The sequence below is a fragment of the Dermacentor silvarum genome, chromosome 11 (assembly GCF_013339745.2).
Source record: "Dermacentor silvarum isolate Dsil-2018 chromosome 11, BIME_Dsil_1.4, whole genome shotgun sequence".
Lineage (NCBI taxonomy): Eukaryota > Metazoa > Arthropoda > Arachnida > Ixodida > Ixodidae > Dermacentor > Dermacentor silvarum.
Window position 1 is genome coordinate 77,342,430 of NC_051164.1, and position 17,165 is coordinate 77,359,594.

Below are 17,165 nucleotides of genomic sequence, written 5' to 3' on the forward strand. Positions count from 1 at the left end.
TGAGACCATGTTGCCGACATCGTCAGTGGAACGTAATGAAGCGAGAAAATAAAAGCGGACGAGAAGGCAGTTGGAATACTGCAACGTATACACTGTCGCAAAGCTTTATTATGCGGCGATAAACAATGTCCCATTTTGTTTCGCAGTTGCGAGTGCGCAAGAAATAGCTGAGCACGAAATAATGGGGCTACCACGCCACCGTTTTAGGGTGTAATCAATCTTCCTATGGTTAAAATTGTAGTCAGAATCTACGTGATTAGGTAACGTAGGACATGATGTCGCACGCGCTCCTGTTCATCTGTAATCGCCTTGCCCAGTTAGCCAGAGATCGCTGTCGTCAAACCAAATTTCAAGCTGTTTTTTTTTTCTAGCTTTTTTTTTTTCAATAGGCCGCAAACGTTTACTATAATGGTTAAATCAGAGCTCGTTGCCAATTACCTTCGTCTCGCCAAATCCAGGCTATACGCGCATAACCAGGCTTAAAGACGTTCGGCATGAGCATGTATAGAGAGAGAGAGAGAGAGAGAGAAATAGAAGAGAGGAAAGGCAGGGAGGTTAACCGGGCGCAAATCTCGTTTGCTATCCCGCACTGGGGGAAAGGGGTCATCATCATCATCATCAGCCTATATTTGTGTCCACTGCAGGACGAAGGCCTCTCCCTGCGATCTCCGATTACCCCTATCTTGCGCTAGCGTATTCCAACTTGCGCCTGCGAATTTCCTAACTTCATCATCCGACCTGGTTTTCGGCCATCCTCGACTGCGCTTCCCTTCTCTTGGTATCCATTCTGTAACCCTAATGGTCCACCGGTTATTCATCCTACGCATTACATGGCCTGCCCAGCTCCATTTATTCCGCTTAATGTCAACTAGAATATCGTTTATCCCCGTTTGTTCTCTGATCCACACCGCTCTCTACCTGTCTCTTAATGTTACTCCTAAGATTCATCGTTCCATTGCTCTTTGTGCGGTCCTTAACTTGTTCTCGAGCTTCTTTGTTAACCTCCAAGTTTCTGCCCCATATGTTAGCACCGGTAGAATGCAATGATTGTACACTTTTCTTTTCAACGACAGTGGTAAGCTCCCAGTGAGGATTTGGCAATGCCTGCCGTATGCACTCTAACCCAATTTTATTCTTCTGTAAATTTCTTTCTCGTGATCAGGGTCCCCTGTCACTTTTGATCCATTTGATCCCTATACCCCTTTCAGATTTGCAGTAGAACACCCGACTTCAATTCTGAAAGGGGTATAGGGATCAAATGGCAATGTATAAGTTGTGCTATAAGTATGCTTGTGAAGTGCGCAGCTATAAAGCCGCCAGATGCTTTTACATTAGAAGCACAGTGCTAAGTGTACTGTCCTGTATGCTCGTGTTATTCTTCTATCTTCTTGTTTTATTGTTTTCGCGCTAAGTATCACCAGTGTTAAGAGTTGTACGGCATTCCATCCTTTATTCGGCACATAGTGGCCTGATACGTGATTGGTTAATTTCGCCCAACGCACACACGGATGTCGGGCAACCGGAAAGGACCGCATATATATAGGGGTACGCGCTTCAGAAAATGCGTAGAACTTATTTAAGAATCAGAAAGGCGCGATAATTAAGCGATTTCCCTGATTTTGCATTTGGTATAGAGGCACACATGATAATACGACTCGGTGTAATGACTAGACAAGGTAATCTGAATGTTAGATCAATTACCATTTTAACCGAACGAGACAGATTGTTGACCCTTACAGCACGACGCGAAGCCTATCATCTGAGGCGCTCATTAGCCGGTTCGAGACATGCAAGATTTTTTGTAAGGTTAATTTTTTAAAGTTTTAGGGTTTCACCCAAAAATTACCCTCCGCAAGTAAGCAAAAGTACTCCCGATGGTATACACCAAAGGTTGCTGCTTGATAAAGGTCCAGCGAATTCTTGTTTTTCTTTCGCATCTGGATGCTACGAATATCAACAAAGTGGCTTTGCCCTCTCGCACAGATTTATACTGTTCTCCTAGATTTTCTGGGAATAAGAGACGGATCTCCCTCTGGGTATTCGCAACAGAAAAGTTACCGTCTATGAGAAAATTCAGCGCAGGCCTACGGAAGAGGGCTATTCCACACGCAAGCTTTCAAGACGTAGTGACCCACGAGAAGTCCGTAGTAGTAAGAAAAATAGTTATGCGCCTAATAATTGCCTTCCACCGAGACACCGAGTTCGTGAATGTTTGGTAAAACACCCGCGGTAGTAGCATAAGAAGTGCTCAGGCCGAACAACTGACGGCCAAGTACGCCAGACTAACACCACCTGTTGCAACCCCACCAGCGCCACCATCAGCTCAGAGACATAACGGGTGAAAGCTGCACGCTTCCGACGCACCGAGTGGAGTGACAAGCAATGACTTGACAGCGCGATTCAAACGGGGCTTTGAACCTGTCTTCGCAAATTGAAGAACACAATGATATAACTCGAGTCAGAGCACTCCGAAGAGACCGAAGAATCTAGTGGAGCAAGGCGCGAGCAAGAGCCAAAGTCAAAGCGACTTGACAGGAGCTAAAATTATTCAGAAACTATACGAAGAACGAATCGGCCATCTATTCCGTGAAAAGTATACATATGCGGAGTTTCGACACTCGGCGCTCAAAAGCCCACGTGCAGGGTATTGCGCTAATCAGTCAAGAACCACATTCGTCTTGCTAAAATGTATAGCTGGTGTCCATGCACGGCGCCATTAATGCATGCTCGGGAGTTACCGACCACCCGCTTGTTCGTATTGTGTTCGTATTAGAAAGCTAATGTCAACTAGTGCTTTGTGGCTGGATTACCAGCTACGACTTTAACGCCGCAGAACCAATCTGGCTTTTGCGATTGATTTGACCTCGTCTACAGGATGTTTTTCACTTTTCTGAGGAGAAGCGCTGCCCTAATGCAATATAAGAAAAGCATTGCCTCCAAGATCCTGTCACGGCTCGTGGTGCACACAGGAAACAACAGTTCAAGATCTCGAAGGCCACACCAAACTGCTCCACTTGCAATAGTTCGACGTAGGCTTAGGAAGTTACAAGTCACACGACAAAAGCAGGAGCCTGTACGTCGCTTTGTGGCCCATCGCTGTGTCACAAGAACGCGCAATTTATAATAAACAATTCAACTATGAATCGTAAGCACGCGAATCCGTAACCTATAGTCGCCTGCTTGCTGGTTATCTTGTTCAACCTAATATAGCAGGCTGGGGCAAAGCGTTCTGCCACTGTCAGGTGGCAGGAGAGTCCCAGTTGGCACGGCCACGTTCGGCCACAGACAACAGCTCACCACACACACATAAACAAACGGCTTCAGAGCTCGCAGCAGCGCGTCACGCCCAAAGTGTATCTCCTGCAAGCAATTTCCCCCGCCTAGCACGGAAACCGTACACTGACCTGGATACCGCTGAGCCTTCACAGGCGTCAGCGTTTGTTGTAGCAGCATCGGCAGCGCGAGGCCGAAAATCCAGACCCCTCGTGGCATCCTTCAGGCCGTGTAAGGTCACCAAAGGCGTCCCTTCTTTATGTCTCGATTTGCGGACAAGACTCGATTCCCGCGCGCGGAGGGCCCTCTCGCAGCTTATTCCGCATGTCCGGGGTCGTCGGAGGCGGCATGCAACGGCACTAGTTCCGACCGGAAGCCATCGGTCCTATCTGGGAGTCGAACCGGATACGACACCGGAATCAGCGTATCGGACCTAGCCAGTGCGCGGGGAACCGGCCGGGCCCGTAATTGGCCCGGCCAGAACAACTAGCGGCGGCAGCAGCAGCAGCATCTATGGGTTGCTGGCGTGGGCAACCCCTGCTGTTCGACCCTGTCTTTTTTTTCTCTCTCTTGTTGTTCTTCCGCCTCGTATATGCGCTTCGGCGAGTGTGTGTAACACACCGCCTGACGGGATGGTGACAACAGCTCATTCTAACCGAGCGAGCTGGCAGATTTGGAACGGATCGAGGGGGGCATTGCGCGAGTCCCATTTCATGTGACGTCGGCGCGATCGTTGGTTCTTCGCCGGCGTGATAATGATGCGGTTCCGAATCATTCAGTGGGGACGCGGGAGATACGTGTGCGGGCTTGAGAGGATTTTGGAAGTGAGAGAAAGAGAGAGATAACGAGAGAATTTCTCATTCATCCGCCGTGACGGTGCGGAAGCACTTAGTCATCAGCATCAAATGGCTAGGCGTATCAAGACACGATAGCATTACGCTAATGCTTGAGGAGTTTGACTGTGGTGGATGTGAATGATGTTTTGTACGCGTTGCCATACACACACGCGGTGTCTGTGAAACGAGGTTTCGAATGATTACCCGACTTACGTTATGCCAAAGTATCTTCAGTTACGCCTAGTTTGGTTGGTGGAGTCTTTGACTTTTCTTCCCTTTATTATGACTTCATTTTTTTTTCTTACTATTCATCTCGATAGTTCTTAGGGGTACGTCAGATTGTTTTTGCAGTGTCTGTGGCAGGTATATTCATCACGTTCCCTTGGCAAAAGTATGTACTAGGGCAGAAAACAAAATTATTACTGCATGAGGATTTGACCCTGCCTTCATGATGTCATGCCGCAGTCAAGAGGTGCTGTTCTGGACACTTTCATATAATGCCATGTTGGTGTTTGAGCCAATCAGAGAGGCCATAGCAGCGCTGCAAGTCAATCAGAACAGACAAATTGAGATGGCGAGCTTGACGATACGGCGGAACTTGAGAACGTCCAGAATAGCGTCCTTTGACATCGTCGTTGTTGTTTTCGAGCCGGCTATTAGTCTTCGAGCAGTCTTCTTAACTTTTTCTTCAAAACTTCTTTCTTGTCCTTTTTGTAATTTTTTTTGAAAGGCAATATTTAATGTATTGAGTACCCAACAGCTCTAAGCCAACACGTCATTGAAGTGCACGATGTCTGCCGGTGAAGCGCTCGAGCGTTTGGTTCAGAAACTTCCTGTTCAGAATGGATGGCTGGAGTTCGCGAGGCGATTTGATGTTGTTTCCTCCGAGCTTTTGTAGGTGATCGCACGACGTCGTACAAATTGTTGCCAGTGGCAGGGAGCTTCGGAAGTTCGCGGCAATTTGTGGCAGTGGTGTTTCTCTACCTATCTGCCATTCTTTCCTTTCGTTGTCAGTGAGACGAAGGTTGAATTTGTCTTTGAGACGAATCTGACTTGCACGGGTGAGACGCGCGCCACCCCTCTTCATTGTGACTCAAATACGTATAACATGGGATGTTTCACAAAACAGTGCGCGGTCTTCCTCACCCAGTTACCCTAGCCCATGCGACAACGTCACGACAACAAAGGCATGACGGCTCTAGGTGACAACGATGACACTACAACGACTGCAGCGACTACAATATAGGATGTCGACGACGCAGTGACAGCAACGCATTGACGAAGATGGCGCCCCGACAAAGGCATGACGACACTGGAATCGCTACGACAGAATGACGACGATGGAACACCACGACGACATGACAACAGAGGAATGATCCCAAGTAGCGGTAGTCAAGTTAGGAGCGCCGTCCTACATATGAGCTGTTCAGCAAGTTAGCAGCAGCGGGGAAGTCGAAGGAAGAGCCAAAGACTCTGCCTCACACTCTGTTCACACTCTGCCTCAAGGCTTTAAAGCCGTGAGGCAGAGTGTGAACGGTGCCGGTGTGCGATAGGATGCGCAGGGCCCTGGCCGTTGCGTTCCAAGAACTGCACTAGTGCACGAATAGCTCTCTTTGTGCCAACGACGGATGTGGCCGCGGTGCCAGTATTTTTTGACTCGCGAAATGGCCTGGAGTCCAGCCGGTTTGAAGCTGTCCAGAGAGAGAGAGAGAGAAGCGTTGGACGTCGTACCACGCGCATGACGGCTAAGTAAACTACAGTTCTTCACCAACATGAAAGTTAACAAACATCAAGCTTCCTTGTGGAAGATTTACGGCGCACAATTTTTGACTAACACGACGAAGTTTTGATGCTTGACTCGAAGTAAACTTTCTCTTTCTTTTTGATTTATCCTTCTTCCTTAGTCAGTGCCAGGTTCACACGCTCTCTCGGTTTCCCCCCCAAAAAATAAACAAAACGGGGGAGTTGAGGCAATTTGCTGCCCGCTGTTATGACGACTAATTCCGCACCTTCTTTCTGTTTAGCTATCTTTTAAAAAAAAACTTTGGTTGCCCGCTGCTAGCAGATGGTTCACGCATACTTCATCGGTCTCTAAAAGTAGGCATACAAACTACAATAAATAACCATCGCGCTTAATGGAAGGCACGTGCCATTTCCTGAGGAGAAAAGGGGAAATTTCGAAACTTGAAAAAGGACAAGTTTCCGAACGAAGATAACGCGCATGAGTTAATGACGAATACCTCAGGGGGCGACGGAAGAGCGAATGCAAGGAAATAAGCTGAGTGTTTAACTGGACGAACGATCAGTTTATAGCCCTGCGCTGCTGGAAGTGTATGAAAAGGTGGAGAGAGGAAATAAAGAAAATAATTGCTGGTACATTGCAGGCAAATATTTTACATTTTCAACACTTTTTTTCTCTTTTATTAAGCTAAACAGGGCGAAATTAGGGCAAACCTTCCTTGTGTTTGCTTTCAACGTGTCTACGCAAATCAATTTTTGCTTGTAATATTCAACTTCTATCTATTTCGACCCATCTTGGAGCTACGGAGCCTAAACATTCCTGTAGTTGCATTGTACACTTTATGCCGAACAAAATGCGCTGACGTGCGCATCGATAGGTGAAGAGGCCCGCGGAATTGAAGACCTGAATTATTCTCACGCACCAGAAACGCGCGCATGTGGGCGGACGGTTGAGCGATTGACAAGAGAAGCCGTCGTGCGGTCGACGGCTGTTATTATGCAAAGCGGTGTGGCACACGTGCGCACGAATGCGCATAACGCCGCGTATTATACGTCACGCGAAAGTATCGTCGCAAACAATCGCCGCGAAACAGCGGCCCGTATAAGATATTGTCACGCGCACACTGTCTTACTTTTTGCCGGCGACCGCTTTTCACTGGATCACCACTGTTGTCCTCGTATCCTGTATTAAAAAAGACACAAAAAAAAAAACAGCGCACGAACACACATTTCAAGAAAAAAAGAGCCCGATATTTCGCAGAACTTGCAAAAAAGGTTTTTAAGAGAAAAACGAGTATTAAATACAGGTACAGTAGAGTGCAAAGTTCTAGAGACCGCGGCATCAGCAAAACAACAACAACAACAACAACAACAACAACAATAATCATAATAATTTCTTCTAGTACAGTACCCACAAATTAACACCACGACCCTCTCGTCGAGGTTGCGTGAGGCTCTGCGGAGTTCCGCCCTCGACGACCAAACCTGGGCGACCCAGCACGCCCGTGAGGCGGCGGCGAGGCAAGCCCTCGACGTCCCCTCATGGGAGACTTAGGCCTCCCATGAGGGGTTCCACGTGCTGGTTCCACATGCATGAGGCCTCCCATGCTGGTTGCACAATAAAAGTTTATTCCTCCTCCTCCTCTTCTAGCACAGCCATGAAACGTGAAATTGTATTAATGCATGACGATGTTGGGCGACCCAGCACGCCCGTGAGGCGGCGGCGAGGCAAGCCCTCGACGTCCCCTCATGGGAGGCTTAGCCCCTCATGGGAGGCTTAGGCCTCCCATGAGAGGTTCCACGTGCTGGTTCCACATGCATGAGGCCTCCCATGCTGGTTCCACAATAAAAGTTTATTCCTCCTCCTCCTCTTCTTCTAGCACAGCCGTGAAACGTGAAATTGTATTAATGCATGACGATGTTCAAACAGGCGACGTAGGCAGTACCACTTGATTTCAGTCTTTATGTCAAGACTGCGAAGAAAAAAAATATTTTAGCGGCACCTCTGATCCTTAAATTTCTGCTGTAGATGAAATATTGCGTGGCACATGCTGAGGCGTTCATAAATCAAAAGTCAAGATCAGCCAAACAACGGCCTGATCATACGATGGAACCGTAACAACTTGCCTACGTTACTGTGCTTCACAGTCATCGAGTTGTCGTCAGACGAAAGACGCGTCCACTGTATCCAGAATGTCTGATGTTGTCGCCAGCTCTACAACGAAATAATACTTTACAATCAGCTATAGCGCACGCAACGAATACTGCAGTTGTACGAGACAGAGGCAAAGCCTGCACGTCGTGTGACATCACGTCTGATGAGCTGAACGTCGTCTGATAGCAGGTAATCATCTCCCAAAATCACGCCGGCAGGTAGGTCCTCATGTACGACAACTCCCTGCAGGTTACTTCTGCCCGCATCAGTGCGGATATGAGTCCACGACCCCATTGGCAGTGTGTTTACCCCTAGCCCTCGAAGGGAAGGCAGGCTCCGTCCAGGACTGGAGTCCAAGCGGGGCGTGCCGTCGAAGCAACGCTGTGCGCTCCGCTGCGGTACCGAGAAGAGCCATCAAATCTCCCGACACATTCGACATGGATGCTGGCAAAAGGAACCGTGGACGTCTGGTAGTGTACGCGCTGTCGTGAATCGTGGGGATAGAATTCTTGCAGCCACGTTTCAGATGTCCGTGGGAAGGACATCGCCGCATATCAGCGTCTGTTGCAAGTGCGACCGGTATCGGGACCGTTACACGCCGATTTTCGGTGTCTTGCAGCTCCGCTGCGTTTCGGACGAATGCCTGAGGCGTAATGTCCGCTGGCAGTCCGGATAGAATGCCACTATCAGTAGGGTCGTAGAGGACGTCCAGTACATACTGCCGCGCACCCTGAGAGGCCCAGGAAAGGCTTCAAGCATCCAGAAGCCGTAGCTTAATTGTCATAGATCCTCACGGTGCTATAGCTGGCAAGATCTCATCTCTATGAAACGCGTGTTGTACGCTCAAGGAATGCAGCTATGAAGGCGCGACTCCAGCCTTACAAGAAGTAGTTGTGGCCTTCGCACAAGTGCCACGTCTGAGCGGCCCTTCCGCGAAAGCTTTCTTGGTGACCGCCGGCCAAGCGTGGCTTGCGGCAACAGAGTCCACTGTTCGAATCCATATGTCGGGGTCCTGCTTGGAATCCGGGAAACTCTGGAAGAACTGTTGTTGCTTTCGTTGGACGGGTGGCACCTCCAAAAGTTTAATACAACGCTATGATCTGCAGCTGCTTAACAAGCGCGGAGACGACGTCGGTGAGTCGATGAACACAGCCATGCCTTGAAGCTGCGGAGGAGGCCTGGACGCAGTCCTCAGACAGTGTTCTGGTGACTCGCGGAGAATCATGCCGTCCTGGTGGCGCCAGGTGAGTAGGTGGCGCCAGGCCCTCGCGAATCTCGGTGATAGATAACTTTGCCAAAAGTGTTGTTGCGCGCTTCGCTTGCACCGTGCGCAACGTATCGTCCTGCGTACGTAGGCTCGTTACGTACGCCCAACTAAAAGTGTCTAAAATCGTCGCCGCGCGCCGTATGCGCGAGCGAACGCGCGCGGGGGACGCGCGCTATCACGGAGGGCGAAGCCCCCCCCCCCCCCCCCCCCCCTCCGCGCGCTATCACGGAGAGCGAACGCTCGGCGGAAAGCAAACGTGACCGTCGCGTGAAAGACCGTGGGCGTATAAGAGGGAGGGAGGCGGGGCGGCGCTGTGCTCCGGCACCAAAGGCGTCTCTTGCCACTCAATCTACCACGCGAAAGCGACAAAGCGGGAAGAGGGGGGGGGGGGGGGGAGGAGGGCAGCTTCTCCTCCGCCAACAAACCTCTCCTTTGCGCTTTGCCCGGGGATGCCGGTCGTCCGCACCGTCTCTTATCTCCACACAGCTCTGACCTTTGTATGCGCCGAGCATTCGCCGCTCAGTTTCCGTTGAAGCGATAGACCGCGCGAACCTGCGCTTGCTGCCAGCGTTTTGACAGTCGTTGGCTGCGGTCATTCAGTGTGATCTATTCATGTTTGCTTGTGCGCAGCTGACACCACGATTGTTAATTCAGTTAGTAAGCCAATGTGTTCAAGTTTATGCAGCCGATAAAACTACTATCCCTACTCCGAATAGCTCTCTACTAATTTGTTATCGCAATCGATGCTTCGCCTTTCGGGCGAAACTGCGACATTTTTTGTTGTTCCTTAATAACGTGGCACAACTTATTCTGGGGGATCGGTCATGAATCGTGCGGTGCAGGGGTTAAAAATAGAATAAAGATAGTAATTTTGTGTCGTATGTATAAAATAAAAACTGGTAATTTGAACTTGCGTGACTTAAAGTGAATGTGATATACGTATAAACTCTATTGTATCTACGTATTACACAATACAATTTGAATTACAAAACAAAAATGAAACGGAAATTTTAGCATTGAATTATTTCAGTCTCACACAGAAAAATTGCAAAGGGCATCACAAATGTCCTTGTGGCTAAAACGCAGTTCGGTAGCACCGAAGGAAAGAACCACCGGGAGAGTCAACGTCAAGTTGGCGCAATAGTTCTTCCAACAATCTTTTTTTTAACCTTAAAAACAGAGACATGCTAAAAGGAAATGTTCTAGATTCACTGTAATTGCAGAAATGACACCATGGTGATATCGCCAAACCAGACCTGTGAGGGTAAACGTTCGGGGGGGGGGGGGGGGGGGGGAGAGGACTCGCAACGAAGTCTTGTAAGCGACACTTCAGCTTTTCTAGTGGAGCACCATCTATTGCTATAAGAAAACTTTAGATGCGAATATTCAGAAGCGGACAATGAAGATTTGTGAAAATTACTCTCTGTGGCAATTACGTGCCAAAACCACGATGTGATTATGAGGCACGCCGTAGCAGGGGACTTCGGGTTAATTTTTACCACCTGGGGTTCATTAACGTGCATCCAATGCAAGGTACACGGGTGTTTCTGCATTCCGCCGCGATCGAAATGTGGCCGCCCCGGTCGGGATTCGAACCCTCAACCTTGGACTTAGCGGCGTAGCACCAAAGCGCCACCACGCCACGACGGCGGGTGCACCTCTTCCTCTTCCTTCATCCGTGTTGATATCCAGCTCAGTCCTTCTGCTTCTTTCTTTACACTTTACATTGTATACATTCTCCATAGTAAGCGGGCACGAGCGATTACTTCGGTCGGACTTGACCTATGGGCTCAGATTTCATGACTGTTAAGCGACTGTTCTCGCCACTGTTGTGGTGTATACAGGTTGCTCGTATTTCTGGGCACAAGCTGCTCAATAAAGTGTTACATTTTTTCACCAGTCCTTTTGACAGTGTTTCGTTCTTCACCGTCAGAAACAACGCGTACGAATTTTTAAGAAAAGTCGAACTTATATCGCACAGTTTAAGATGCTACCCGCATACGACTGTTCCGTTTGAAACCTTGCTCGCATTTAATGTTAGGGGCTCGACTTGTTTGGAATTTTTGAAAAGTCAGTAATTCTTCAACACGCATTTTCCTTCACTGGACAATTTCATGATATCCTCCCTCTCTCCTACAACCCTCCTCCCCCCACCCAATTCTCGCTAGATTTGATATCATTTGAGTTCACAATTCTCCCAGGGCAGCGAGATAAATTCTGCTGTGTTCGTAAAACACATTCATAAAGCTCCGGATCGCTTGCACGCGCAATTTACTGCAGATGTCATAATTAGACCTCTGACTACGAAGTTAGCATACTCATTGCCCAAAAGTCATCCTTAATTTTCGCCAAACATAAACAAAGTGCTGTGCTAATTCACCGAGGACATCGCTGAAACCAACTGGAAACGTCTTATGGCGCATAAAAATAGGGGGAAGAAACGACGGCTCAGTAATTATTGGCAACGCTTCCAACACGACCAGGAACGCACAAATTTTGTCGCAGATTGCATTTGCCATGACCCCCCTCCTCTTTGAAATATAGAGCTGTTGTAACCTACAACTACGTCGCGACACCGGGGAGAATAGATGATAGCGGCCATTTATCACACGCTCCGACACTTGAATATATATATATATATATATTGAAAGGCTGTGCTTGATCCAACCACATTTAACCTCGCACAGAGTTTCCATAGCGTACCGGCAATGTTCGCTTAATTTGGTCTTGGTGGCGTTTATATATAGTTCTACCACGGCAGCGGACTCTAGTCTGCCCCGCTCATAAAACGCTCATAACACTCTAACATAACATTCATAACACATAACACTCATGACACGCTCATAAGGCTCTAGAGCGCTTGCACACGTAATTTATTGCGAAAGCCCTAATTACCCGTGTATCTTGAACTTTACCTACACATCACCCGTTACCTGGTCCTTACAGTCGCCAAACATAGAGAAGCAGTCTCCTTTAGTTCAGTGAGGTGACCACGCGAACCTAATATATAACGCCTGAAAAATAAACATAGAAAGAGTTCAATAATTATTCGTAACGCATCTGAATAAGCCAGAAACATTAAATCTTCGCGACACATTGCACTTAAAATGCTGCCCATTCCTTCAATGTATAAAATTTCTGAAACGCAGAGTTCTCTTGGGACATTGGGAAACCTAGCCAATAACAGCAGCGTGGTACCTTCGAATACCTGATTACGATTTTTTAAAATATGTATTTGATCAAAACGCATTTACCATCACATAAAAATTTGGCGCATTGTTCCCCTATGTTTACAAAATTTGACCTCAGTTGTAGTTGTAATTATGCCAGCGCAGCAGTCTGCGTTTTACGCCGCTCTTAAAACGCACTAATAGCGCTATGGACCACCTTCATACGTATTTTGCTAAAACAAAGCGCATTTAATACACCTATTTGAAACATATTACCTATACTTTACCCATACCAGACCCATAATTGTCCCCAAATATAAACAAGATGCCTTGTTTAGCTCACCGTGGACACCGGAGAAACAAACTACGAATCTCGTATGATGCACGAAAACACATGGAAGAACAAGGGTTCAGTTTTATCTGCAACATGTACATTTAAAGCATGCCCTAACCCTAACCCTTCAGAGCACTGCGCTTAAAGCTCTCCCTATGTTCACGGAATTTCAAGTCCGTATCCCTTGCTGTTGTTTCAGGAGCCAGGGAAACATTTCGATTAGCGGCAGCGCGACACCCTAGAACGCTTGAATGAGTAACTTTCTACAAAGCCAGTAATGATTCGAACCTACACCGAATAGACATTTATCGCTCGTCCGTCAAAACATTGCTTCGTAATCTGAATGAATAAAAACACCGTACCCGGCATATTTTACCAAGGACACCGGGGAAAAACAACTACATGTCATGCATACCTGATAAAAATTCGAATAAAGCGAGTATTAAGTAACTGTTTTCAGCGCACACAAGCAGCCGACACAGTTCAAATGTTCGGTACACGTCAGCAAAAAGTTGCCCTCATTTCTCAAAAATATGAAATATCTGCTCTTCTTGCTCCTTTTAGTAAATAAGTGCTTGTGTAACTCTTATTTAGAAACAGCCTGAAAATGAAATCGACAAAGTCAGAAGTGACGCACTTTGTATTGAAATGGCTCTGCACATTCGACCACGGTCATTTTCACTAACCTATCTACGATAAGTCGTGATTAAACAATGAAATCGGACAGTTAGACCTGCAAGAAGCTTGATTAGATTTTTCATGGTGACACAAGACTGAGACTGCAACACCATGCACACTATATCTCTGGACGGAGATTCAATAGTTCCAGCATTTCATAATCCAACGACTTCACGCCGTAAAGCAGACGAACCGTTGGGCGCGGCTGATTATAATACTTTATCCGGATTCTTCCCCTCGCCTGCAGGTTAAATATAGCAAGGTTATTGTGGTTTCAAATACGCTTAGGGGCGGTTCCAGAAAATACGGTATGATGTAAGTAGCGCAAGCGGAAATTTGTTAGGGCGAGACGCAAACGAGCGTGTACGACAAATCCCGCGCGTCGTCCGCTATACAGCGCGTCCCGAGAGGCACAAATTACAATCCTCGCTGCCCAAGCACGAGATACGTAGTAGGGGTAAGCGAATGTTCGAAACTTACGAATACCCTATTCGATTCGGTCTTCAAATGGAATAGTCACTATTCGCAAATGCGTATATTTATCGAATACATTTCGAATATTTCAAAACGCCAACTGCGTCCAATTAGACAATTAGTGCAAAAGTACGGTAAACTTCCATCCCCAAGACAAAATTTGAGAACTCGCGCAGTGTAGCAGGCTAACACACTTATGTAGCCATATTTTAAAGGCTTTACACTGATAATTCGCACTTTCTGAAGAGTCCTGTACATACAAAGAAACTACTTGCTTGCTCCTAGTGCTCAATTCGTGATTTTAATAAGCAACGCTTCATAACGTCTATGTAATGACAGAACATTGCTAACTTGAGGATACTAGAATGTGAACATCGTTTTATAATAATTAAGATAATGGCTGTTCTTTATACGAAAGCCATTCGAAAAATATTCGATATTGGACTCGCTTCTGGAATTATTCGATTCGTATTCGATTCGGTCTCAAAAATCACTATTTGCACAACCCTAATACGCAGTAAAGAAAAGCATTACTACGTGTCCACTCTATAAAGAAAGAAAATTTCGCTTCAACTCCATTTTCTGTTGGACTTTCCAGCGTGCAGCTGAAAGTGCCCGCTTTGAAAAGTGTTTGTGAGCTCTCGCAAATTCGTTGCGAGAGCTCACGGCTTCGCTCTGTGTGTATATATTTAGTGCCGCAAGTCAATTTTCTCACGAGCATTGTGTGTTTGTGTGCGTGTGTGTGCTACCTAACATGACCCCCCCCCCCCCCTCCCCCCTACCCCCCATGAACGTCGCCTGCATTCATTCCGCCTTTGAAAAGAAACGCAAAGAAGAAAGCTGTGTCAGTGTTCACACACGCTGCTCGAACCTGGAGGGTCAAGGCAATCAGAGTTCAATGAGCCGGGCGTTCGCATCCCACTCGCGCCCGATAAACAACCCCTCAGGCTTTGCGCGCTTGCGACAGTGTCGCACATTGTCTCGAGTCGCGACGCCTCGGGAGCGGCGTCACATGCCGGCGTCTCTCTCATCCTGTTGGCAAATCCCAAGCTTCTTCCTGTTTTGTTTTCGGCACGGCGGCGACAACGATTGTTATAAAAGAGGCAAGCCAGGCGTTAAGCCACTTCTTGAGGCGACGGCCAGTGTCTGGCAGAGTGGCGCTAAAAGCTTGCCGCCCTTGAAAGTCGGCGCATGAAAGTTGTCTTTTCGATTCACGGTCTACGCCGAGTCTATTGATAAATCCGTGCAGTATGCCGGGAACACTGCAGCCATCTTAAGCTAGTGGGACGTTGACAGGAATTTTGCAGACATTTTTCGATAAACTTGCACTCCACCTGAATATAATTTACATAGTTAATTTTTAGTTCATAGCGTGCTTATAAACATATATTGGTTGAATAGACGTAGGTAGATTTCTATGCACTCTTACCACAAACGTCCATACTATTATTAAAATTTTAAGTATACAAAAAAGGAATATTTAGATTCGGCTATCAAGAAATCTCAAATAACCTACTCAGGCAAGTATAATGAGAAAAATAAAGCAATTAAGAAAAAAACCTGCACGCACTAGGCACTCAATTACAAGACACAAGCGCTCAAATAGTCTCACTATACCGGCATTAGCATCGGCAGTACAGCCCAGTACCTGGGGTCTCATAATGAATAACTATTCAAATCTGTTTTTATTCCAATCTGCTGACGTCAAATTTTAAGTAACCGCCGAGGCAAGGATCGGGAAGTGACCTGCCGCGTTGTTCGAACCGCCCAATCAAACTCTCTTCTCATTTATAGGAGGTCACATTTGTTTGCTTTCAAAGCGAATTGCATTGTCTACCTTGACAAGCATTTCTTATCTCTATTGGCGGACAAGAGGCGAGGAGCCATCAGATGTGGAGAGGGTTTCAGTGGGGACGAGCTAGCGCAGTGAAAGTAGATAACCTGATGAGGAGGGTAGCACCGGCGTCTGCGATTGGCCAGCTTCCCCTTGCTTAGCTTGCGGTGGCTGGTCGAAAATCTCGGCGACGTGCAACGGAAGGTAAAAAAAAAAAAAAAATGCCGCTAGAACGGATCCTCAGCGGACAAAAGTTGGCAGAGCGATGTCGTATACGTGCCGAAAGGGCTCGACGCCGTTATATTACCGTTATATTAAAGAATTCAATTTTGTTCGGCGTATTAATGAATCTTTAATGTATAAACGCCCCCTTTGCGTGGTGAGTTCTTGCGGTTTTGCGACGTCGCCTGACAGACAGGCGAAGCGGGTGCAGCAATGGGAAATAAATTAATTTCTTTTGTTCGGTCTAATCATGTATAATCAGCTTGCATCCTATCAGACAGGCGAAGTGGGGGTGGCCCGAAAAAAAGTTTGACCGATCGTAGAGGACTCATTTCAGAGCTAAAATAGAAACAGATAGAAATAACTTTACGTTATAGCGTCCTTGGGAGAATCATCAATCACACAGGAGAGTGGGAGAGCCCATGCCCTTTCATGTTTACCATTAATATAGTGCTGTTATTGCATCAACTTGTGAATTGTTTTTTTTTTTTTTTGCATAAGACTGTGCGTATTAAATGTCTCTTTGAATAGTCTTATTTCTTCGCTTTGATTTCTATTTTATCCTTAAGCCTCTCTGTAATGTGTGTACGCGTATCACAAGGGGAAAGGGTAGCGTTGGTGACCCACAAATGCTATATAATTCAAATATACATGAGACCAACTATTCAGTGTAAGCCCAGTTGGAAACAGCAGCGACGAACAAGAATTAAAGAAGAATCAGGTTGCTGTTCATAAGTAAATAATCGCGTAGGGCAGTCAAAGCACGTATCTGTGCAACCGATCATCACCACAGACCAGGTCCTTTGAACACAGAGACTCGTCGTTCATTATGTTGTGAATAGTAGATGAGATAATACTCTACAGATGGCATCCACGGCGTCACAGTATGTGAACACTTTGACTTTGTACCCTTTTCTCAGAAGGTGCGGAAACCAAGCGGTGCAAGCCACGCCCACTCGTTAACGGTGCACACGTTTAATCAAGTATCGCGAAGTTGTGCTGCTCACTTATATATATATTCGGCTTTTGCGTGCCAGAACCACAATCTGATCATGAGGCAGGCTGCCTGATTGATTTGACCACCTGGGGTTCATTATCGCGCACATAATGCACAGCACACAAGCGCTTTTGCATTCCGTCTCATCGGAGGAGTGCAGCCGTCACGGCCCGAGTCGAACCCGT

General features: G+C 47.0%; 1 protein-coding gene across 1 annotated transcript in view; it reads right to left on the reverse strand.

Annotated features, from left to right (window-relative positions):
* Window positions 1-3,638, reverse strand: part of LOC119433767 (uncharacterized) — a 128,092-nt gene extending 124,454 nt beyond the window's left edge. The window contains exon 1 of the mRNA XM_037701015.2: window positions 3,405-3,638. Within this exon, the coding sequence (XP_037556943.1) occupies window positions 3,405-3,492 (88 nt within the window). The 5' untranslated portion in view covers window positions 3,493-3,638. The remainder of the gene's footprint in view (window positions 1-3,404) is intronic.
* Between the last annotated feature and the right edge of the window lie 13,527 nt (window positions 3,639-17,165).